Consider the following 25,121-nt stretch of genomic DNA (forward strand, 5'->3'; position numbering starts at 1 on the left):
AGTATCAGCAGGTAAGAAAAACTTTAAAGGTTTATGTGAAGAAGAAGAGGTAGTGGGATTATGGTGGTAAGGGAAGTGTTTTTCATGAAATATGACATCTCTGCTGACAAAAATTCTTTTTGTGTTCATATTCAGAATGGTATATCCTTTTTGGGTGAGGGAGTATCCAAGAAAGACACATGCCTCTGCCCTTGGATCAAATTTGGACCTGTTTACCTTGGATGTGGAAACGAAGCAAAGGCATCCAAAAGCTCTAAGATGATCAACTCTGGGAATAGTGTTATGCAAGAGTTCATATGGAGATTTATTTTTTAGAACTGAAAGCGGCATTCTATTGATAATGTAGGTGGCACAAAGAATACATTCACCCCAGTACAAAGAAGGCAAATTAGCTTGAAAAAAGAGGGCTCTTACTGTTTCCAGTAAATGCTTATGCTTCCTTTCTACTACTCCATTCTGTTGAGGAGTGTCACTACAGCTTGTTTGATGTGTGATACCATTTTTATAGTACAAATCTTTGATTGGGCCATCACAAAGCTCTTTAGCATTATCAGTTCTTATAATATGGACAGTAGTACCAAACTGAGTGTGAACATAATGCAAAAAATTATGAAGAATGAGAACAGAATCAGTTTTATATTTCATCAAATGCACCCAAGTATACCTGGTGAAGTCATCAACTATAGTGATGAAGAGTGTACAGCCTTTGGAAGATACATGTTTATAGGAACCCATACATCAACATGTAAGAGTTGAAAAGGCTTAGTACTTTTGATTGCACTTATAGGAAAGGATAACCTACATTGTTTGGCTTTGGGACAAATTTGGCAAATAGTATCTGAACAAACTTGTTTGGATTGTAGACTAGGAATAACTTGAGAGAGCTTTGCAAAAGGGAGATGTCCTAGCCTGAGATGCCAGAGCTTGGCTTGATCATGATGTTTATTTAGACTTGTAGAAGTTGTATATGCTGAAGAAGTTGGTGTAACAAAGTGCTGCTTAGTTTTAATTGAACCTGCAGTGGCATAGTATAGACCTGACCTCAGCTTACCAAGAACTATTATCTTGGTCAAGGTAGGTCCCTGCAGAAAACAAGTGTTAGAATTGAACCGGGCTTCACAATTCATGTCAAGGCATATCTTGTGTACAGAAATTAGATTAAATCGAAACGCTGGTACATACAGCACATTTTGTGGAACAATATCAGTATTGAGTTTAACTTGACCAACGTGTGTAATTAAAATTCTTTTGCCATCAGGAATGGTGATAAAATTGTCTTTAGTAGGCAATAATTTGTAAGAGGAAAACATACTCAAGTTGGAACAAAAGTGATCCGTGGCGCCACTGTCAATAATCCAATTACCAACATAATGAGAAGATAAGCAAAGTTTACCTGCAAATAAAGCATTATGAGAGGAGCTTTCTGTAGGAGCTTGAGTGTCAGGTTCAATCATTTTTGTCTTGTCAAGAAGTTTTAGGATTTGTGTGTACAGTTCTTTGGTGAAGCTGGTATGAACCATGTCATCTGTGGGAACTTGAGTATCTGGTGTGGTGTAGGCTCCTAGTTGAGTGCAGTGAGCAAATTTCTTCTGAGGAGGGTATTTGTGATTCTTAGGATATCCGTGAAGTTTGTAACACTTATCTATGGTGTGACCAACATAATGACAGTGATCACAATGAAGCAAAGTATGCTTGTTATAATTTCCTCTTTCAGAATTAAAAACTCCTTTTCCTTGAGTAAAGCCTCCTTTGAGAGTATTGTAACTATTTTTATCTTGATTATTTCTTGAATATTGAGAATCATGTAGTCTTTTTCTATCTGCAATGAAAGCCATAGTTTCGGAGGTATTGCTCTTGACATCACTGATTTGTTTGTGTTTTTGCTCTTGAAGAAGAATTTTATATGCTTGTGAAATTGGAGGTAAAGGATGCATCATAATGATGCTGCTCCTTGTTTTTCTATACTCATCTTTGAGTTTCATGAGGAATTGAATAAGCCTTTGATCTTGTAGAATCTTTAGAAATTTTGTAGTAAGGTTACAAGCACACTTATTACACTCACATATAGGCAAAGGACAAACATCATCGAGTTCATCCCACAGAACCTTTATTTTTGAGTAAAACTCAGCCACATTGTCATCCTCCTGTTGAATGTTGGCTATTTCCTCTTGTATAGCGAATAATTGAGTAGAGGAAGTCTGTCCATATCTTTCCTCTAAATCTTGCCACATTTCACTTGCAGTCTTGAAAAAGAAAATACTCTTAGCTTGAACTGGTCCCAAGGACTTGAGAAGCCAGCCAATAACCATCTCATTGCATCTAACCCATGCCTTATAGGTAGGATCGGTTTCTGCTGGTTTAGGAAGAGAGCCATCTACAAAACACATTTTATTTTTTGTAGCCAATCCTATTATCATAGATCTCTTCCATGTTATGTAATTTTCTCCTTCAAACTTCTCACTGACAAAAGATTGTGCGGTATTGTCTGATGGATGAATAAAGAACACTGTACTAGGATCGGAAGTGAACTCTAGAATATGAGTATTAAGAGTATGAGATGTGTGAGTAGAATCGTCAGTCATGGAGAAGGTGATGTGAAAAAGGAAAAAAAAAATCAAGAAGAAAGGAAGAAGGTGAAAACTGGAGAACAAAAGAGGAATCTAGGTTAGAAAAAAAAATAGCAAATGTAATCAATTAAATCAAATACCTGAGCGGAAAGCATAGAAAAGAAAGGAATTGTTGATGGTTTCTGTGTTGCCCTAAAGTGCGAAATCAGGAGAAAGAGATGAGGATTTGATGTTTCTTGAAGATTTGAGGATCGAGTTCCGGAGCAATCTGATACCATGACAGAATTTGGAGGAAGATTTCCGGTGCATACAAAGTTAATCACAAAACATAATTCATGTGAATGGAGTAATCCATTAAAATAGCTTTGGGAAGGTGATCCCTTCTCTCATGGCAGACAAAACAATACAGAAAGAAAAGGGAGGAAGGAGAGCGAAAGCCAAGAAGAGAGGAAAAGAAAAAATAGGACTGAAAAATTAAAAAAAAGAAAAACAGAAATATCCTCCTATAAATACATGAATGAGGAATTGTTAAATTCCTCGTGAGGTGGACTAAAATTATGAAGTACTAATATCTTCAACACTAATATTACAGTCTGATCAGTTTTTTTTTGCTGTTCATCGATGAGATGCTATATAAAATACGCTATTTAGTATAGTTTATATAATTTTTAATAAATAATGAATAATGAAATAAAAAAGCCGTGTATTTCTGAATTGAGGATTTATTCTGAACTTCTGCGCGAGCTTTCATCGACTTTCTGTCGGAAACTTTGTGTTAATATACATCTACAAAAAAGCTAATGTTTCTAAAAACTACATATCAACAATTGCTGATTTGTTTGTTCTTGAAACTCATTTGACAATACTGAGTCTCTGCAGGTAGCTAACGACATGATTAGTGCCTTCTCCAAGTCCTCTGCAACGTGTCTTTGGATCATGGAGATGGTGTACTCCATGAAACTTGAATCACAAGGAAGCATAATTGGTCCTGAAGTTGCTATTACAAATTCTTCCTCTGCCAATCTAAAGAGCTCTGTAAAAATCTCACCCTTGAGGTATACCAAAGGAATCATAAACCGTCTTTTGTCACTTGTATAAACAACAAAGTGACCCTTTTCAGCCACAGGTCTTGACCAGGAAATTCTTCTTCTGCTTGCAGCTGCTAGTTTTTGCCATTTTCTCGCCATTCTAATGAGCTTCTTACTGCTGATCATATTGTGGTTATTTTCGGAGATGAGAAATTACGTTCGATTGCAAGGTGAAATTTAGTAGTGCTTTGTTGAGAATTTTTCAGAAATGAACTTTCTGAAGATTGCTAATGCTTGATTAATGAGGAAGAGAAAACTTTTGAAGAAGTTCTAGCGGTTGTTGAAAAAATGGGGGAATTAATGGCTTTTTATAGCTCCAATCCTTGGACATATCACTTCTTTGATAGCAAAACCATGTGAAAATTTAGGTGGGCATGTCTATGTTTTTTGGTTTAGAGTAATGGTATATAATGAATTGTTTTCATGTTGGTCGAATATGTTTCCAGTGCATGTAGGCCGATATTCCTTGTGAACCACCCAACATTGTCCTTTTTCATTGTTATCTACTTGTGAACCACCCAAAATTGTTCAGGTGGGCATGCCTAATTGTTATGCTTAAGAGCAATTATTTTCTCTTGTTCATGTAGGCCAATTCTTCATGTGAAGTGTGATGTATTACAATATGGATCATTAAATAGACTCTTCCATTTTAACATTGAGATAGATCTCATACAACAAATACATTAATTATCTTGTTTTTGATGGTGGCAACATATTGTTTCAATCATGTTGAGCTTTAGGTGGAAATACCCTACCTGTTGTGAGTGCTAAACCACAAAATAAGCTAAAATTATGTATAGCAGTAGCTAGGAAGGGCTGTCCAAGTTAGAACTACTTCTCTAGCATATTCTAACCTTACATGTTTATCCAAACAATGTTTATATATAACTTTGTGGGTCTTCTCTAAGTATGGCATATCATTCCAAGGCTGCAAACATCTTATTTTATTTATTTTGATTTTATTTTTTTTTTTCTGAAATTGGGCTTGAAGAGGAAAATTCACATGGAACGAGGTCTGACATACTTTTTGATTTTAGCATTCACCATTAAAACATTTGACAAAGCATCTCTCCATTGGGCTCTTAGCTCTGGTGTAACCGTTGGAAAATGGTTAAAGGGTCAAAGGAATTGTCTAAAAATGAATGATGGTAAAGTCCAGAGTCTATAAAAGGAGAGAGCTGTTGGTTGCGTGACTAACTGCACCAAGGCCACCCTCATCACGTGTACAAAACAAAGATGATGCTGAGAACACAAACACTGAAGACACAAGCACTGAAATCCAACTTAGCCCAACCCAAGCAAAGATGGCAACTCAAACTGGTGAACATGAAGCTGAGAACAGATACTTAATGACATGGACATACATGGCAGGTCCATAAGGGAATCATATATAGTCTTGTATCTGGAAAAGGAAGACTAAAACTCAGCTATTGATTAGCAATTTCAGACAGAAAGCCAGCACAGAAGGCCCAACAGACCCTCAATCTTTCTGTTTTAGGCCTTCTGTTTTCTGTTATATGATGTGGCAATTAAGTAAATGTTAGGCGCCTTTCTTTTTTACTGTTAAGGATTGAAGCCAAGTCTATAAATAAGGCTCTCCTCCCAATTGTAATTCATTCAAGTTTGTTAATAATAATTCATTCAAGTCTATACTTTTTTACCGTTTTTCACACATGACCATGACCAAAATCATTTTTTCAGTGTGTATACCTCATAATATCTCAATTGATTTAATGATTATGTTATTAGTATAATATTTGAGCTATATCTTACAAGATGACTTAGTAGCTCTTGCTGATATGTAGCCATGGATGCTGTAATCTATGCTGCTGCTGCAACGGGCTGGTTAAACTAACAACAATTACCAGCCTTAGATTATTTTCTTTCCATTGTTCTCTGTGCAGAAAAATGCAAAGGATTCATGGCTTAGTACGCTATTTGTGGCAAGTCTATCAACTTTTTCAATTGATAATTTTATGTTGATCTGTTCGTCTGTTCCAATGTCGATCAAAAATCAATTCTTATATAGACACCAAGTGTTACCTAATTTGCTAATTCACTGAGAAATACAACTTATGACAAACGACTTATGGTACACTTTGATTTACTTGTCGCTCTTTTTGTAGGAATTGCAAATCAATTAATTAGACAGTGTGTCAGATAACACAGTAACTCTGGTTCGGTGGACTTCGATACGTATTGTTCGTATCCTTCTTGTATATTTTTGTGTTGCGAGATGCACAGAATCTCCTCATTCCATGTGTACTTTTTCCATTTTTTTTGTTTCTACAGTTGTTGATAATTTATGAAGTTTTCCATTTTTGAAGGAAAATAAATATAAATGGTGTATATTCTATAAAGGATTTTTTGTACTTTATGCATGCTTTCAAATTGGAGGAAATAGTAGAGATCAAGATTGGCAGCTGTTCTTTGTACTTTCTGTCTGGTACCTGGATAAAAGCCTATCTGCAGAGTGGGAGTTAAACAAGAGATACAAAGAGGTTTCCTAAATCATTCAAGGCCGTTTTTAAACACATTTTTTCTGCAGGGTAGGTAGCTATTCATACTGTGGTTATTAGCTGGATTTACAGTTTGAACTTAAGTTTATAGAATTTATGGTTTTAGGCTCTTATCTGGATGGTAAGATAGATTAGTCATTAAGTTTACTGTGGTTTTGGTGTAGGGTTCAAAATGAAGCACAAGCACGTTGCAGATGCTTTTGAAAACCCTTACACTTGTGTGCAGTCAATTCTCTATGCATATCTTGGTTGTGTACAAGCCCAATGACAAATTTATTAGAATCCAAGCTTATAGTTTTACAATCATTAAATAGAAATGGGTAGTCAAAGTAAATTTGAAACTACAGGTTAGCCAAATTCATGAGTCTAGTGTTCACCAATGAACACGTGAAAGTAGTCCATGCTATATGGTTCTTTGACCCTGTAATCCGGATTAATGATTTTATCTTCCTTTGGACTGTAGGAAAAAGGGAAATTAATGTAAATCTGTGTAAATTGAACAGCATAATTTTTATGTAGTAATTAACTTCCTAAACAAAATTGTACTAAATGTCTAAGTGTCTAAAATGTTTTGTACACAAGGGATAGCCATTAATTTTTATTTTTCTAGAAACTACAGATTGAAAATTGTGAATTCATTTGTTCTTGATGTGTATGTGACAAAGATGTAGATCTGCAGCCAGCTAAAGACATGATTAATGCCTTCTCCAAGTCCTCGGTTACACATCTGGAGATCATAGAGATCAAGTACTCCATGAAATCTGAATCACAAGGCAGCATGAGTGACCCTGAATTGGCTACTCCAAATTCTTTCTCTGCAATTCTAAAGAGCTCAATGAAAATCTCGCTCTTGAGGTGCTCTAAAGGAATCACACATCTTCTTTCATCAGTCGTATAGACGACAAAGTGACCCTCATTGGCCACTGGTCGTGGCCAAGAGATCCTCTTCCTGCCCCCAGCTGCTATCTTTCGCCACTTTCTTGCCATCTTGAGGAGCTTCTTTGTGCTTATCATCTTGTGGGTTTAGATTCTTAAGAGTGAATGGAGATGATAAAATATTTAATCAATTTTGAGTTGAATTTGGTAGTTTACTAGATGAAAAGAGTTATGGAAATGGTCAAGTTTTATACCTTCAAGCTGAAGACAGGTCACTCCATTGATGACTGTATTGTTTCCATTATTTTGGAAGCAGGCCCTCTTGGCTAAGTAAATGCTGCTTTGGATCATCCTGAAACATTTAGCCCTAATTAGATTTCTATACAAGCGTATTTAGCTTAGTGGTTATTGTTTCTTTTCATTTCTGGTGGGGTTTAGTTGCTTCATCTAAATTTAATCTGCATTAATGGCATTGTTCTCTGATGTCCAAGGTAGCTCAAACATCTGCATTTAATTAACTTGTAGGCATTTGGATGTGTTAAAGCAAGTGCCAATAATCTTAGTGATGACGTTCACTTTAAATATATAGTCGAACATGCTTTGTCTTGTACTTTAGAGAGGGTCGATAAAGATGTGTCGAATATGAGTGGTTTAAGGTTTGGAACGGTTGATGAGAGTTGTTTGATCGAAGCAACAAGAAGAGGAACAGGCTGTGTGTGGCTCGACCAGCCGCTCGATCGAGTGAGGGCTCGCTCGACCGGTCGAGCGGGGGTGGCTCGGTCGAGCAACTTGTCGAGCGAAGTGTGCAGAACAGGTCAGTAGCTTCTCTGGAAGCTCGCTCGACCGAGCAAGGTAGTGGCTCGGGTCGAGCGGAAGTTCAGAAGGCTACATAGGATTCTGATTTCGTCAGAATGTGAAATGGCTATGCAATTATGTGGTGCATTACTTCTATTGTTTATTGTAATGTTTATTGTCATAGTTAATTGGATGTTAATTGTGGTTTATGGTGATTTATGAGGGAATACTAAGGGTGATGAATGCCTTGCCTATAAATAGGATTCATCACCCATAGTAACACACACCACAACCACACATATTGTTGAGTGGGCTATTGCATTGTTAGAATCTTGAGAGTGTTCTTACTTTGCTTTAGTATTTGTGATCTTGAGAGGTTGTTCTCAAGATAAGGGAGTTTATTATACTTGTAATTGTTGAATTCATTATAATAAACTACATTTGAGGGGGAGGTATTCAAAATACCTCATAAACACTTGTGTTCTCATTTTGCATTATAATTTTCATTTGTTTTTCTTTGTTAAACCTCTTTGAGGCTTGCGCTTTCAATTGGTATCAAAGCGGGAGTGCGTCTTGGGCTATTTGGAGTGTGAAAGTGAGGTTAAAAGAACAAGAAAAACACAATGACTGATGGGAAAAGTTTCTCTATTCAATTGTTTGATGGAAGAATCAATTTTTCCATATGGAAGAGCTCGGTGGAAGATGTTTTGGTGCAACAAGGCATCGATGATGCACTTTTGAAGGAGAAGCCAAATCATGTAGAAGCAGCAAGATGGACACAAATGAGAAAGAAGGCGGTAAGCACAATCCGGCTTGCCATTGCACCCGAAATCAAGTATCACTACTTGAAAGAGACCGATCCCGGTGAGTTGTTGGAAAAATTACAAGCGGTGTATGCTTCCAAATCCCTAACAAATAAACTTTGCTTGAGGTGGGAGTTGTATCAACTCATGAAGGATGAGGATACAACAATGCAAGACCACATTAACACATTTAACAAGTTGGTGTGCCAATTGTTAAATGCCGATGAAAAGTTGACCGATGAAGAACAAGCTCTATTACTTTTGGCTTCACTTCCCAAGGACTATAGAAACATAGTCCAAACATTGCTTATAGGTAGGGATTCTATCACTCTTGATCAAGCATTGGCGGCGTTGAGAGAGAATGATAGGTTCATGGTGAGAAGAGAGGGGGAAGAAAAGAAGGATGTTGGGGAGGGCTTGTTTAGTGAAGGTTCTAATAGGGGAAGAACCAAAGAAAAGGGATATCAAGGAAGGGGTAAGTCTCAAGGGAGGGGTGACCTTAGTAACAAAGAGTGTTACTATTGTAAGAAAAAGGGGCACATACAAATGATGTGTAAGGAATTTAAGGAAGACCTTAAGAGAATGAGAAACTTAAGGGATAGTGGAAGGAATGAGAGTGAGAGTAGCGGGAATGCCGCTCTAGGCTTTGTTGATGATGATGATGATGTTCTACTAGTTGATGGGGGAGTGGTTCATAGTAAGGAATGGGTAATAGACTCCGGTTGCTCATTCCACATTTGTTGTGAGAAAGGAAAATTTACTAAGCTTAGTTATGGTGATTATGGCCTTGTTACTTTACCAAATGATGAAAAGGTGAAAGTAGAAGGTATTGGTGAGGTTATTATTGAGACTCATGGAGGTGTCAAGAGAAGACTTGGTGATGTAAGGTATGTACCTAAGTTTGAGAGGAACCTTATTTCATTAGGTAGACTTGAGAGTAAAGGATGCACTTTCAAAGCAAGTGGAGGGGTTTTGAAAGTCATTAGAGGGAGTACGGTGCTCATGAAGGGAGTAAGGAGTAAGAGGAACTTGTATGAGTTACAAGTTAATTGTGGTAGCCTAGGCCACTAGAGTGTTGGTGATGGTGTGTTTGGGTCAAAGAAAGTTACTTTTGCGGAGGATAAGAATATTGGACTTGAGGGGGAGATTGTTAAAGCAAGTGCCAATAATCTTAGTGATGACGTTCACTTTAAACATATAGTCGAACATGCTTTGTCTTGTACTTTAGAGAGGGTCGATAAAGATGTGTCGAATATGAATGGTTTAAGGTTTGGAACGGTTGATGAGAGTTGTTTGATCGAAGCAACAAGAAGAGGAACAGGCTGTGTGTGGCTCGACCAGCCGCTCGATCGAGTGAGGGCTCGCTCGACCGGTCGAGCGGGGGTGGCTCGGTCGAGCAACTTGTCGAGCGAAGTGTGCAGAACAGGTCAGTAGCTTCTCTGGAAGCTCGCTCGACCGAGCGAGGTAGTGGCTCGGGTCGAGCGGAAGATCAGAAGGCTACATAGGATTCTGATTTCGTCAGAATGTGAAATGGCTATGCAATTATGTGGTGCATTACTTCTATTGTTTATTGTAATGTTTATTGTCATAGTTAATTGGATGTTAATTGTGGTTTATGGTGATTTATGAGGGAATACTAAGGGTGATGAATGCCTTGCCTATAAATAGGATTCATCACCCATAGTAACACACACCACAACCACACATATTGTTGAGTGGGCTATTGCATTGTTAGAATCTTGAGAGTGTTCTTACTTTTCTTTAGTATTTGTGATCTTGAGAGATTGTTCTCAAGATAAGGGAGTTTATTATACTTGTAATTGTTGAATTCATTATAATAAACTACATTTGAGGGGGAGGTATTCAAAATACCTCATAAACACTTGTGTTCTCATTTTGCATTATAATTTTCATTTGTTTTTCTTTATTAAACCTCTTTGAGGCTTGCGCTTTCAGGATGTATTGAAGGTGGAAGATTATTGTTAGAGTATATAACATATCCTGGGGCTTCAACCATCAGCTTAAGCTTTTGGTTGAGTTGGTTCCTTGACATGGTATCAGAAGCCAATGTGACAAAAAGGTCACGGGTTCAAATCTCAACCACCCCTCATTCAAAGTGGAATATTGAGCACCATGTATGAGGAGAACATGTGTTGCATCCACACTTCTAGTCCAAAGGGCTCTCGTGTGAGGGGGCGTGTTAGAGTATATAACATATCCTGGGGCTTCAACCATCAGCTTAAGCTTTTGGTTGAGTTGGTTCCTTGACAATTATATTTTAATCCAATTTTGCAGATTGATCTCAGTACTGTAGTGCTTGTACTCCTACATGTTATTTTGAATAAAATTTCAATATCCAACATTGAAACATACTAACTCAGTGTCCTTGCAGCATTTTATCTGGGATGTAACATTGACAAAGCTGTTTTACGTCAGCATAAACAGCCCTCCAATATCCCCAGAGAAAGGAAAGGTGGGCTTTACGAATATACTTTGTCAATTATTCAAAAAAGTTACCAGTTACGTTAAGTATAATTTACGAACACAATTTATGCAACCTTTTTTTCGAGTAACACAGAAGATATATGGCTGTTTGTTCTTCCGTACCATATGGAGAAACACACACATTTACTTGGTAAGCTGCTAAAGGTCTAATCTAAGTGTAGCATATTAGTCATACACTATTGGAATCATGATATAATGGATACTCTTAGAGAGTCATCTGAGGTAATTTTGGTGGAGTTTTATGACAGCTTAAAGATTTCTGTTGGCTTATTGATAACAGTAAGAAAGTACACCTAACAATTTGGGATGCTAGCTCCTAGCTCAAGAATCTGTATCGTCAGTATGAATTCCACGGACGGAACGGTTGATGGAAATAGTTGGTGTGTGTAGAAGATCATGAGTTTGAAGAAGATGAAGTTTTCTCTTATGCTTATGCAAGATTTTAGACTTGACGGATTGTTTAGATGGATTACAAGTTGGAATCATCTTCCCTTCTAACTTTATTTTTGCCTCTAATATTGGGAGCTTTTCTTTGCATTGCTTGTTATTTCGTCATTAAAATGGTATTGGAGATTTGACCTAGCATTGGATTTTATCCTTATCAAAGAGAACAATTTATATATGTTGAATGGTTAGCGCCTTTTTGTTCTGAATTTATATTTGGGGCTTGCATTGATTCTTTCTATGCAAAACTGTACAGCTATGTATTTTCTACAATAAAAGCTACAAATTTTTATTAGAAACTACAAATTAACAATTGACAATTCGTTTGTTCATTTTCATTTGACAATGATGAGTATCTGTAGGTGGCTAGGGACATGATTAGCGCCTTCTCTAAGTCCTTGGCAACATGTCTTTGGATCATAGATATTGCGTACTCCATGAAAGTTGAATCACAAGGAAGAACAATCGGACCTGAAGCTGCTGCTCCAAACTCTTCCTCTGCCATTTGAAAGAGCTCTGTGAAAATGTCGTTCTTGAGGTATGTAAGTGGAATCATAAACCGTCTTTTATCACTAGTATAAATAACAAAATGACCGTTTTCAGTTACTGGTCTTGACCAGTGAATCCTTTTCCTGCTGGCAGCTGCTATTTTTCTCCACTTCCTTGCCATTTTAATTAGCTTTTTTGTGCTAATCATATTGTAGGATATATTTTTTGTTAAAGAAAGTAGAAATATTTGAAGTTTACAAATTTTTTGGTTTGGTATGTAGTGGGGAATTTTGCTGTGGTTTATTGAGAAAGCTTTGGGAAAATACTCTAGTTTTATAGCTGTAAGCTAAAGACATATAACATCAAATTGTACTATCTTGTTTTCATTATTTGGAAACAATACCATATGAATTTCAGGTGAACATGTCTGGTTTACCTTTCCTTATTTATGGTATTCAGTTTGGTAGATCTTAGCACACGCAGGCCAATACTGTCACCAAATAATTGATCATCAACTAGGAAGGAGGTTAAGAACAATGTTAAGAACAAACAACAATGAGCAAAAATAAGTTTGACAAAGTAACAAACAAGGACACAAAAATTTAAGGAGGTTCACCCAATGATGGCTACGTCCTCCGTGGTGTGTAGTTATGTTTATATTATATCAAATGAATACAAACAACACTTCAATATGAAGAATTACAATTGAGATAGAGATAACAACAATAGGCTATGTGTTTGGCTTAAGGGTTGTGTTTGATGTGTTTTTACATACTTGAAGTGTGGATATGAGAGCCCTATTTATAGTGCTAGGTACTTGAAGATGAATGGCTCACATAAATACATAGTTAATTTAGGGTAATGAATACTATGAAATAACTCTAAGAACTTGAAAAGGCATTATCTCAAGAGTCACACACATGAGACTCTTCACCTTAATCTTCATTAACACCAATAATTCCCATGAATACTCTTCACCTTATTACACCCTTTTGGATTCCACAACTCAAGAGTCACACACATGAATTCAACCCTTTAATGTGCACTCAAGTCACACATTAGTATACTATCATTTATAATCACATTAGTATACTACCATTCATAACAATCTCCACCTTGACTTGAGTTCACCCAAGTCACAACATTCATCAATCCACTTCATATTCAAAAAACATACACACCTCAAAATGCCCAAGAGGGCATTATCTAAAGCAAGGAGCTAAACCTACCAAGTCAACACATAACTCAAACTTGGTAGTAGGTAATGACTTTGTCATCATGTCGGCCGGATTTTCCGTAGTGTCAATTTTCTTCAATAACACCCTTTTGTGCTCAACTTCATCCCGGATAAAGTTATACTTAATGTCAATGTGCTTGGACCTTCTATGAAATGTATTTTGATTTCTAGCCAAATGTATTGCACTTTGACTATCACAATGCACACTTACCTAACACACCTTATTGCACATTTCACCAACAAGACCTTTAAGCCATTTTGCTTCCTTGAATGACTCGGCCACGGCTATGTACTCCGCTTCGGTTGTAGAAAGAGCAACCACATCTTGCAAAGATGATTGCCAACTAATCGCCGAACCACCCAAAGTAAACACGAACCCACTTGTGGACTTTCTATTATCTAGATCACCACCATAATCCGAGTCACAAAACCCGGTTAGCTCACTTGAATTTTTCCCATACATGAGACAAACATTTGAAGTATCTTTCAAATACCTCAATAGCCATTTTAGTGCCTCCCAATGTCCCTTACCCGGATTAGACATATATCTACTCACCAAACTCACCGCATGAGCAATGTCGGGCCTAGAGCATACCATAGCATACATAACGCTACCAACGGCACTAGTGTATGGAATTCTTACCATTTGCTCTTCTTCCTCTTTTGTTTGTGGACACAAATTCTTGGACAATTTGAAATGAGAAGCAAGAGGAGTAGACACACCTTTAGCATCATCCATGGAGAAACGTTGAACAACTTTCTCAATGTACTTCCTTTGACTAAGGTATAAGACACCCTTAGCCCGATCTCTCAAAATCTCCATCCCAAGAATCTTCTTGGCTTCACCAAGATCTTTCATATCAAATTCACTTGAAAGCAACTCTTTCAAGTCCTCCACCTTAAGCAAAGAGCTACATGCTACTAGCATATCATCAACATATAAGAGCAAATATAGTAAAGAACCATCTTCAAATTTCTTAAGATAAACACAGCTATCATAAGAACTTCTAACAAAATCATGTGAAATCATAAAGGAATCAAACCTTTTGTACCATTGCCTTGAAGATTGCTTCAACCCATACAATGACCTCTTCAATCTACACACATGATTCTCCTTACCGGCTACCTCAAAACCTTCCGGTTGCTTCATAAAGATTTCTTCTTCAAGCTCACCGTGAAGAAAAGCCGTCTTTACATTCAATTGATGTAACTCCAAATCCTCCATCGCCACCAAAGCAAGCAATGCCCTAATAGAAGAGTGTTTCACGACCGGAGAGAAAACTTCGTGAAAATCAATACCCTCAATTTGAGAGTATCCTTTTGCAACAACCCTTGCTTTGTAGATGGGAGGAATATCACTAGAAGGACCCTCCTTCCTCTTGAATATCCACTTGCACCCCACAATCTTCTTTTTCTTTGGTGCAACAACGATATCCCAAGTTTCATTCTTCGCAAGAGATTCCATCTCTTGTTTCATAGCAATCAACCACTTGCTTGAGTCATTTGAGGCCATAGCCTCCTTGTACGTACTTGGTTCATTTAACCCTTCGACTTCGCTAGCAATGTTGAGAGCATAAACAACATAATCACACTCTTCAATGTACCTCCTTGGAGCCACGATCTTCCTTCTTTGCCTAGTTGTGGACAAAGGAGGAGACCTTTGTTGAACATCATCATTTTTCTCATTATCAACATTGGAGGATTCAACCTCCACTTGTGCTTCATTATCATCATTATTAAAAGGTTTTTCAACATTAGATACAAGCATGCTATTTTCATCAAAAACAACATCTCTAGAAACAATAATTTTCTTTGATTCATTACACCATACCCTATACCCCTTTACACCCACTCCATACCCCACAAAGATACCTTTTCTAGCCCTAGGTTCCAACTTACCATCATTTACATGAATATAAGCTGGACAACCAAAGATTCTAAGACTAGAATAGTTTACCGGAGTGTTGTACCATACCTCTTGTGGCGACTTGAACTTCAAGGCGGTATGAGGTGAACGGTTGATCAAATAACATGCCGTAGCCACCGCTTCGGCCCAAAATTGTTTCCCCAAATTTGCTTGATTTAGCATGCATCTTGCCCTTTCCAATAACGTTTTATTCATCCTCTCCGCAACACCATTTTTTTGAGGACGACCTGCACAAGTTCTATGTCTAACAATACCTTCATTAGAACAATAATTGAGAAACTTGCTATCAACAAATTCAAGACCATTGTCGGTTCTCAAGGCCTTGATGCTCCTACCGGCTTTCTTTTCAATCATCTTCTTCCATTCCAAGAAGACATCAAAAACTTCATATTTATGTTTTATAAAGTAACACCAAACTTTTCTAGAGTAATCATCAATAAAGGTCAACATGTAGCTACAACCACTAAGGGAGGGCGTTCGTGAAGGCCCCCACAAGTCGGAATGGACATAATCTAATATCTCCTTAGTGTTGTGGATGGCGGGTTTAAAACTAACTCTCTTGTGTTTCCCATAAACACAATGTTCACAAAAACCAAGGTTCCCAAAATTTTTTCCATCAAATAAACCTTGTTTAGAGAGTTCAAACATACCTCTTTCGCTCATGTGACCAAGCCTCAAGTGCCAAAGTTTGGTGTCACGATCGGACATTGTGCTTGTGGATACATTCGCCGAGCCAAGAATGGTTGAACCTTGAAGAGCATACAAACTCCCATTCAACCTCCCCTTCATCACCACTAGTGAACCCTTGGCTACCTTCATAACTCCACCTTCACAAGTGATTCTACACCCGATCTTATCAAGAGTACCCAAAGATAAAAGATTCTTTTTCAAGCCCGGGACATACCTTACATCGGTTAAGGTCCTCACAATCCCATCAAACATTTTAATTTTAATGCTCCCAATCCCAACAACCTTACATGTGGTGTTGTTTCCCATGGTAACATTTCCCCCATCAACACTTTCAAATGTATGGAAGAAAGTTTTGTTGGGAGTCATGTGGAATGTGCACCCCGAATCAAGAATCCATTCATTATTACCTTTGTACTCATGAGTGGCAACAAGAACATCGCCATCATCACTATCATTCACATAACTAGCATTGGCATTGCTAGTTCTTTCCCTTGCCTCTTCTTCTAGCTTTCTCTTAAGCTTCCAACAATCCTTCTTGATGTGGCCCTTAAGCTTGCAATAGTTACAAGTCTTATTTTTGTTTGGCCTTACGGACTTGGACCTTCCTTTACCCTTGTTTCCACTCCCACTAGTGGAACCTTTCTCTTGTGACCTCCCTCTTACAAACAAACCGTCACTAGCATTGCTTGGTGACTTTTGTGACAATTGTGTATCAATGAGATCCCTTTGAGTCAAGGCATTCTTCACATCATCACTACTCAAATTATCTCTACCATAAAGTAGAGTTTCTCTAAAATTTTTATAAGAAGGGGGTAAAGAACATAAAAGATAAATTGCCAAGTCTTCATCATCAAGCTTAACATCAATGTTTTGTAAATCCATAACAATGGAACAAAACTCATCCAAGTGAGGTTTTAAAAGTTTACCTTCCTCCAAGCATAAGTCGTAGAGTCTACTCTTCAAAAGTAGCCTATTGGTAACACTCTTGGCCATGTAGAGTGATTCCAATTTCTCCCATATACTCTTGGTTGTTGTTTCTTTAACAACCTCTCTTAGAACTTCATTGGATAAGCATAATTGGATTGCCGATAACGCCTTTGTGTCTATCTCTTCCCGTCTCGATGCGGACATTCCTTCCGGCATCTTCTCTACACCATCAATCGCCTTGTGCACACCATTTTGAATCAAAATGGCTCTCATTTTGACTTGCCATAAGCCAAAGTTTACATTCCTATCAAACTTCTCAATATCGAGCTTCATTGTAGTCATGATTTTCAAGTAATAATTTCTTAAAACACCGCAAAATAACCTTGGCTCTGATACCAATTGAAAACGATCGCCAAATACTTACGATGTTAAGAACAAACAACAATGAGCAAAAATAAGTTTGACAAAGTAACAAACAAGGACACAAAAATTTAAGGAGGTTCACCCAATGATGGCTACGTCCTCCGTGGTGTGTAGTTATGTTTATATTATATCAAATGAATACAAACAACACTTCAATATGAAGAATTACAATTGAGATAGAGATAACAACAATAGGCTATGTGTTTGGCTTAAGGGTTGTGTTTGATGTGTTTTTACATACTTGAAGTGTGGGTATGAGAGCCCTATTTATAGTGCTAGGTACTTGAAGATGAATGGCTCACATAAATACATAGTTAATTTAGGGTAATGAATACTATGAAATAACTCTAAGAACTTGAAAAGGCATTATCTCAAGAGTCACACACATGAGACTCTTCACCTTAATCTTCATTAACACCAATAATTCCCATGAATACTCTTCACCTTATTACACCCTTTTGGATTCCACAACTCAAGAGTCACACACATGAATTCAACCCTTTAATGTGCACTCAAGTCACACATTAGTATACTATCATTTATAATCACATTAGTATACTACCATTCATAACAATCATCAACTAGGAAGGGTCAAAAATTTTCATTTTGACATCATAAAAAAGATGTTAGAAGAGTGGGCTTAAAGTTACCAAAAATTTAGGGTATTTGATCTATTTTAATGTGTTAGACAGCAAGATCAGCTGGTTATTTTTCTTAAAAGATAGAGTTAAAATAGTTTGTCAGCCATATATATGCCCATATGAACTACACTTCCGGTGATTTTTAAGGTGGGCCGTGGCTGACCTTTAACTCTAATGTAGCTCCGTCTATGCTCAAAACTCGTCTAATAATGTTTTAGTGTAGTGACATGTATGGTACCCTCACATCAGCTTCTATATTAGCTCAAAAATAGCTCAGGAAAATGTATTCTTTGTATTCGTATCGTATCATGTCAGTGACTACCACTTATGTTGTGTTTAGGTAACATAGCTTAATCGGAACACCTGAAATGTTTACTAATTATGATCACCTTTCAGCAGTTCCATCTACTATTAGATTCTGAAGGGTCAAAGGAAATCATATTGTTACAGACCTAAAATATTTACTCACTTTTTTAACTAATGAACATTGAAGTAAACACTTTGTTTTCTGTATGTGGTTATCAATGTGCCAGATAGCTTTAGCTAATACAAAGCTTATCTCTATGTGGTTATATTTTTCTGTGTAGGGTTCAATATGAAGCACAAGCATGTGAGATGTGTCATTCTTTGTTATACTCTTACGGCCTGTTTGGTACATGGTATTAGAGGGCGGTAATGGTAATAAAATTAAGTAATGAAAAATTTGGTTGTTTGGATGCCTTCAATGGTAATGGATGGTAATAAAATAAGGTAATGAAATTACCAAAAAGGGCCATTTTTATTACCATCAAACAACCTGGTATTAGGCAGTAATGGTAATGAAGTATTACTGTGGTAATAAAATAAGGTAACGTTGTTTCGAGCTGAAGAAAAAAAATAATGAAGAAAAAAAGGTAATGTATATAATTATCTAAAAAAATATTATTATTAAAAAAAGAATTATTAGATAGAATAATTTAAATACAATAATGCTTTTAGATACAAATATACAATAATGAAACTAAGAGTCATTACCATTTTTTATTACTAACAACCAAATGCAATCAATGGAATATTATCTTCCATTACCATTCTTTAGTCATGCACACCAAACAAAAGAATCTTCATTATCAATTCTCATATCCATTCCTTCATTACTATTGCCATTACAACATTTCATTCCCATTACTTCATTACCATCAACCAAACGGGCCGTTATTTCTTCAAGTTCCAAGTTGTCCCAGTGCAAAATCAAGGCTGCAATGTATCATATTACCTGACATATTAAGGTTTTTAAATCTACCGACTTGAAACTACCCGTGTTGTATAGGTACCTCATTTTCTCCTTCATACACTCTCAGCCATAGCAAAAATAGGGTTCTGGTCACGGTCGCAAAATGGATAACACAGTCAAAACAGATAATTTCAGTCAATGAGGCCTATATTTCGGTTGCGATAAACTCATAAACCTTTACAATACGGTAGTGATACGGTGATGTGGCCTTGTTTTTGCACTGTGCTCTCAACGCTTAACTTTTGAAAATGGAAAATGACCATTCCATATGACTCCTTTATATTTTATGATTTGATTAGAGCATATATATGAAGCTTATTAGAAGTTATGATTGCATTTTAGATCATTTGCTCAATACACCAAATTACTAAGATGGTAACTAAAAATTATACCTTTGAAAAATCGGTACATTTTCTTCTCAATTTACATTAATTTCCTATACAAAATTGTACTATATGGAGTATTATTTTCTAGAAACTACAAATAAACAATTGTCGATTAGTTTGTTCTCGGTGTTCTTGAGACAACGATGAGTGTCTGCAGCTACCTAAAGTGATGACAAGGGCTTTCTCTAAGTCGACAGCTACACCTCTTTGAATCATAGAGAGTGCATACTCCATGAAATTTGAATCACAAGGTAGCGTAATTGGCCCTGAACTTGATAGAACAAATTCTTCCTCGGCTATCTTGAGGAGCTCGATGAATATCTCGCTCTTCAGACAAACCAAAGGGATCATAAACCGGCTTCCATCACTTGTGTAGACAACAAAGTGACCCTCATTGGCCACTGGTCGCGGCCAAGAGATTCTCTTTCTGCTGGCAGCTGCTATCCTTTTCCACTTTCTTGCGAGCTTAATAAGTTTCTTTGTGCTGATCATTTTGTGTTCTGTTATGACTTATGAGAGGATTGATATAAGAGTTATTTGGGAAATGAGAGATGTGTATATGAAATATTTGTGATCAGTTATTTGTAGGGATGAGTTTGAGAATTGGAATTTGTTGAGTTTTATAGCATCCACTTTAAGACATGTCATTTCATAATTAATGGCTTTGTTCTTATTTGGTGGAAACAAATCCATGTGGCCAAGGGTCTGTTACATTGAATTATCTTAAACCATGTAGCCCATATATGTTTCTTGATCATTATTGTAAATCTCTTCAAGGTCACTCAAATTTTCCTTTTCTTTTCTTTATATAATGTGTATTCCTATTAAGTGAGATTGTTTATTACTTTATCATTGAATAGTCACGTATGCCTATACCTATGTCACATATGCTGGTCTTCTGATAGCTTCTTTATTTCTTTGGTCGTGTTATTAACCTAAATTTCTATCTTGCTTCGTCTTGTTTTGTTTATTGTCTCGTCTTGCTTTGCTTTCCTTTGCAGGTCTTTCTCGAGCTGATGAACTCTTTATCCACATCCTCCTTTATAACTATGATTTACCGTTTCCATTCATTTTCCAAACCTTAAGCATAGTTTCTAGCTGCGATACACACTGGGTGTGAAGACGATAAATGAAGCTACAACTGTAATATCTAAGCAAAAAATATTCACTGTTATTTCACTGTAACCTTATTATGCAATAGTGACTAACAATTACATTATTGATTGACATGTTCTGCTAACAAAAATTTAGTTGAAACAGTCTTAATTCTTGGACCCTGGTGTATCACTAAATAAAATAGCTATTTTGGTCTTGATTTGATCGGGTTATCATGATGCGGTTACAAGGTGATATGATTGTCACATAAAATCATGGTATTGGCTCATAGATATAAAAACCATTACCACTTAGTCTAGAAAGTAAAATGGGGCCTGGGTTTTTGCACAATTCTCAATAATGGTCATAAGAAGGTAATCAAGGCCATGGTTGCACTGATGGTTAAAAATGTATCAATAACCAGCAACCTTAAGACTATCAGTTTAGAATAACTTGATTTTCTTGTGCAGGACTTTTTCCACTGACCTGACTATTGTTTCCACTAACCAGCACATGAGGTTGCATAAGTTACTTAAGTCAGCATTTGTTCCTCTTTTAAGACACGATTTCTATCTAATTCTTTTCCCTTTTCCCTTTAATTCTTAAGAACCTAATTCTTTCCCCAAGTTGAATTATGTCTTGTCCTTCCACATGAAAATTGAATCTCGATAGATGTGGATGTGGAGTTCCTTTTGCAAAGAGAATTTCATGGACCAAGGGAATTCCATTAATTGTTCTTCATCCTCATTGACTATTGAACTCTGAAACTTCAAGTAATTTCTTCAATTCTGAAGCTACTACGCAATGTCATTTTATCTCTTACTCTCAAAGGAGGATGATGGAGATAAGGTTTCATCAGATAATGGGGATTGTGTATGGGAAGTAACATGATAAACCCAGTATTCCCAACAAATTGTGTTGTTCTTCAGGTTTTTTCAACAAATTGAGCTGAATGTTAGGGTAAAAAATAGTAGACTATTGAAATCGTTTACCTTCAATGACATTTCGATGCACAAATTGTGTTAGCTTGATTAGTCTCAAAATGATGAACGTTGATGGCAATTTTAGGTTATTTTTGTCAAAGGTTCAGAGATATTTTTTCTTTTTCTATTGTTCTTAATTATATTAAGGTAAATCTATGTTAACCTTGATTTTTCCAATATTTTTTTTTATTTTTTTGATTTGTGGTGAAACTTGGAGTAACAAATTAAAAAAAGTTTCATGAATTTTTTTTTCAAAATAAAGGGTTTACTAATATCTCTAATATTACACGATAATTCATCATTACTAGAATCATTTTTATCTAAGAACAATCCAGATTTAAACTTGAAAAACATGAATTCTCTTCTCGGGTGGAGTAGCATATTGTACTGGTATGGGCGAGGTGTGTAAGAATCCGCAGTACACTGTACACCTTTCAATTGTTATCAAGAAACTGTCTGACATTGTATATATGCAGGGAATAGGTGAAAAAAATTTGGAAATTGGAAGGAAAATAAGAAAAACAATGGAGGGTAGGGTACATTAAATGAAGTCACATGCCTTTTACATGCAAAGTCAACGCTTCACTTGACGGTCAACTGACGGTTCGGTCAAGTGGTAGTCCTTTGAAAACAAAAATATCATATAAAAAAGTTTTTTGGAAAAAAAATTAGATTAGGTAGTTTTTTGCAAAAGATGCTATAGATTATGTAGTTTTTGTAATTTTTAAATCAGTAAAATATTTGTTGCGGATGAATTCTCACGTTAATTTGTTTTGTTAGATCAAGCTAATCATATATTGTTTAGGTTAAGGCTTTGCATTATTGATGTTGAAATTTTATATTAATCTAAGGAAAACAAAAGTGCAATTAAACAAATTATCAAATGGAAAAAACTGTTGAAGTTTAAGATCTTTTCTTCTGTATTGTCATTTGTCATCGAGCAAAATTGTCCTACATTATGTACAAAAGGGAAAAAAAGACTATATATATATATATATATATATATATATATATATATATATATATATATATATATATATATATATATATATATATATATATATATATATATATATATATATATATATATATTTCTCCTAGCTAGAAACTGGAAATTAATACTTGTTGACTAATATGTTCTTGATCTTCTTGTGAAAACGATGAGTATCTACAACTAGGTAAAGACATAATTAGTGCTTTCTCCAAGTTCACAATCGGACCTCTTTTGACCATGGAGAGTACATACTCCATGAAATTCGAATCACAAGGTAGTGTAATTGGCCCAGATTGTTCTAATCCAAACTCTTCCTCCGCTATTTTGAGAAGCTCAATGAATATTTCGCTCTTGAGAAAAGCCAAAGGAATCATAAACCGTCCTCCATCAGTTGTGTAAACAATAAAGTGACCCTCATTGGCCAGTTGTCGAGGCCATGAGATCCTCTTCCTATTGGCAGCTGCTATCCTTCGCCACTTTTTGGCGAGTTTAATAAGCTTCTTTGTGCTGATCATGTTGTATTGTGTTAGAATTGAAGGAAATTTGGGGAGAGTATTATAAATATGCAAGAAATTTAGTGGGTTTTGGTTGGATCGGATGAGTTTTGGAATTAGGAAATGGTTGAGTTATATAGCTTCCATTTTAAGACATGTTAAATCATGATGGCTGGCATTGTTCTTAGTAGGTAGCATCAAACTCATGTGGCTATGGTGTTTTTCCTTTGGTTGTTTAGAAACATGTGACCCCAAATGTTTGGTGATATTTATTATAAGTCTGTTATTGTCTATGCAGTTAAATTAGTGTATTTCATGTTGAGTGACTGTGATTGCACTGGATTATTGTCCATGCCCAAATATCGACCGAACTTTTGAAATATCTCTTAAATCAACCTAAAATGCAGTGTTTTACACATTTACAGTACAAATAGTTTACTTGCTTGAAAGAGTCAGGGAAATGGCCAACATTTATGGGTTCAAACTGCAGACATATCACTTCATTTGATGACCGTATTGTTTTCTTTATTTTGAAGCAGAACCTCATGGTTAAGTAAATGCTGCCTTGGATCATCCAGAAGCATGTAGCTCTTATTCATCTCTTGATAATTAATGCAAATCTTTCCTTAGCCAGTCAATTAGATTACTATATAAGACTATCATAGGTTGCATGGTATTGTTTATCTTTTCTTTTTTGAAAATCTCATAGGTAATGAGCGTTGACTTGCATACGCACTTAATGTCATTACTGTTTCCCAAAATCATATGGTATACGATGATTACATACTAAACATTATATTCAAGCCCACAACCCACTATTTTAGGGATGTGTGATCTTCTTCACGTATAAAGTATTTCTAACAGAGCTTTATCAGATCTTGTCAATTGAAATGATGGATACTGATAACCGATTGAGGATTGTTAGAAAGTACTCCTACTCATTTAGGATGTTTCTAGTTCAAGATTTTTTCTTAATCTAAAGTCACTATATGAATCTTATGGACCAGTGGTGAGTACACAGAAATAGTAGCTGTGTATAGATGATCGAGATAGTCTAAGCGAGCTTGCTTGAGTTTGAAGCGGACGAGGTTCTCGTTTCTGTTTGTTCATGGGTTTGATGGAAACACTAATAAAAGATGAACTAAACGAGGAGGAGGGATTGCATAATCAATATGAGAAGACTGTTTGTTCAGAATATCTAATTTGATCTTTCATTAATTCTCTATGCAAAATTGTACAACCATGTATTTTCTACAATAAGAGCTAGAAAATTTTATTAGAAACTACAAATTAACAATTGTTTTTGTTCATATTCATTTGATAATGATGAGTATCTGTAGATGGCTAAGTACATGATTAGCGCCTTCTCTAAGTACATAGAACATGTCTTTGGATCATGGATATTGCGTACTCCATGAAAGTTGAATCACATGGAAGAACAATCGGACCTGAAGCTGCTACTCCAAACTCTTCCTCTGCCATTCGAAAGAGGTCTGTGAAAATCTCGTTCTTGAGGTATGTCAGTGGAATCATAAACCGTCTTTTATCACTTGTATAAATAACAAAATCACCGTTTTCATTTACTGGTCTTGACCAGGAAATCCTCTTCCAGCTGACCGCTGCTATTTTTCTCCACTTCCTTTCCATTTTAATGAGCTTGTTCGTGCTAATCATATTGTAGGATATATTTTTGTTGAAAGAAATTAGAAAAGTTTTGAAGATTTTTACAAAATTTCTGGTTAGAAATGTGATGAGGAATATTGCAGTGGTTATGAGAAAGCTTTTGGAAATGCTCTAATTTTATAGGTTTTAGCTAAAGACATATAACCTCTACTGGTAATATCATGTTTTCATTATTTGGAAGCAACCCCATATGAATATCAGGTGAACATGTCACGTGAGGGTGTCTGGATGGAAGGAAATGGAGAAAATTAAAGGGGAATGATTTGGAGGAAGGAAGAATCA

The 25,121-nt window shown here is 36.2% G+C and overlaps 5 protein-coding genes and 1 pseudogene across 5 annotated transcripts; all 6 read right to left on the bottom strand.

The window, feature by feature from the left end:
• Nucleotides 1-2,682: 2,682 nt before the first annotated feature.
• On the bottom strand, nucleotides 2,683-3,921 carry LOC130805174 (auxin-responsive protein SAUR64-like). The gene has a single exon (XM_057669845.1). The coding sequence runs from the start codon at nucleotides 3,779-3,781 to the stop codon at nucleotides 3,374-3,376; it is 408 nt and encodes a 135-aa protein (XP_057525828.1). The 5' UTR covers nucleotides 3,782-3,921; the 3' UTR covers nucleotides 2,683-3,373.
• A 2,529-nt stretch (nucleotides 3,922-6,450) lies between these two features.
• Nucleotides 6,451-7,401, bottom strand: LOC130805177 (auxin-responsive protein SAUR66-like). The gene has a single exon (XM_057669847.1). It carries the CDS (start codon nucleotides 7,186-7,188, stop codon nucleotides 6,781-6,783), a length of 408 nt encoding a protein of 135 aa, XP_057525830.1. The 5' UTR covers nucleotides 7,189-7,401; the 3' UTR covers nucleotides 6,451-6,780.
• A 4,389-nt stretch (nucleotides 7,402-11,790) lies between these two features.
• On the bottom strand, nucleotides 11,791-12,373 carry LOC130805178 (auxin-responsive protein SAUR66-like). The gene has a single exon (XM_057669848.1). The coding sequence runs from the start codon at nucleotides 12,292-12,294 to the stop codon at nucleotides 11,890-11,892; it is 405 nt and encodes a 134-aa protein (XP_057525831.1). The 5' UTR covers nucleotides 12,295-12,373; the 3' UTR covers nucleotides 11,791-11,889.
• A 6,981-nt stretch (nucleotides 12,374-19,354) lies between these two features.
• Nucleotides 19,355-20,167, bottom strand: LOC130805173 (auxin-responsive protein SAUR64-like). The gene has a single exon (XM_057669844.1). The coding sequence runs from the start codon at nucleotides 20,080-20,082 to the stop codon at nucleotides 19,675-19,677; it is 408 nt and encodes a 135-aa protein (XP_057525827.1). The 5' UTR covers nucleotides 20,083-20,167; the 3' UTR covers nucleotides 19,355-19,674.
• A 2,601-nt stretch (nucleotides 20,168-22,768) lies between these two features.
• Nucleotides 22,769-23,411, bottom strand: LOC130805175 (auxin-responsive protein SAUR64-like). The gene has a single exon (XM_057669846.1). It carries the CDS (start codon nucleotides 23,175-23,177, stop codon nucleotides 22,770-22,772), a length of 408 nt encoding a protein of 135 aa, XP_057525829.1. The 5' UTR covers nucleotides 23,178-23,411; the 3' UTR covers nucleotide 22,769.
• A 327-nt stretch (nucleotides 23,412-23,738) lies between these two features.
• Nucleotides 23,739-24,830, bottom strand: LOC130805179 (auxin-responsive protein SAUR66-like; annotated as a pseudogene).
• Between the last annotated feature and the right edge of the window lie 291 nt (nucleotides 24,831-25,121).

Source organism: Amaranthus tricolor, chromosome 2, assembly GCF_026212465.1.
Source record: "Amaranthus tricolor cultivar Red isolate AtriRed21 chromosome 2, ASM2621246v1, whole genome shotgun sequence".
NCBI classification, from domain to species: Eukaryota; Viridiplantae; Streptophyta; class Magnoliopsida; order Caryophyllales; family Amaranthaceae; genus Amaranthus; species Amaranthus tricolor.

What these genes read in the sequence shown, in the direction of transcription:
- LOC130805174 (XM_057669845.1), bottom strand. Translation starts at nt 3,781, where the DNA reads ATGATCAGCAGTAAGAAGCTCATTAGAATGGCGAGAAAATGGCAAAAA.
- LOC130805177 (XM_057669847.1), bottom strand. Translation starts at nt 7,188, where the DNA reads ATGATAAGCACAAAGAAGCTCCTCAAGATGGCAAGAAAGTGGCGAAAG.
- LOC130805178 (XM_057669848.1), bottom strand. Translation starts at nt 12,294, where the DNA reads ATGATTAGCACAAAAAAGCTAATTAAAATGGCAAGGAAGTGGAGAAAA.
- LOC130805173 (XM_057669844.1), bottom strand. Translation starts at nt 20,082, where the DNA reads ATGATCAGCACAAAGAAACTTATTAAGCTCGCAAGAAAGTGGAAAAGG.
- LOC130805175 (XM_057669846.1), bottom strand. Translation starts at nt 23,177, where the DNA reads ATGATCAGCACAAAGAAGCTTATTAAACTCGCCAAAAAGTGGCGAAGG.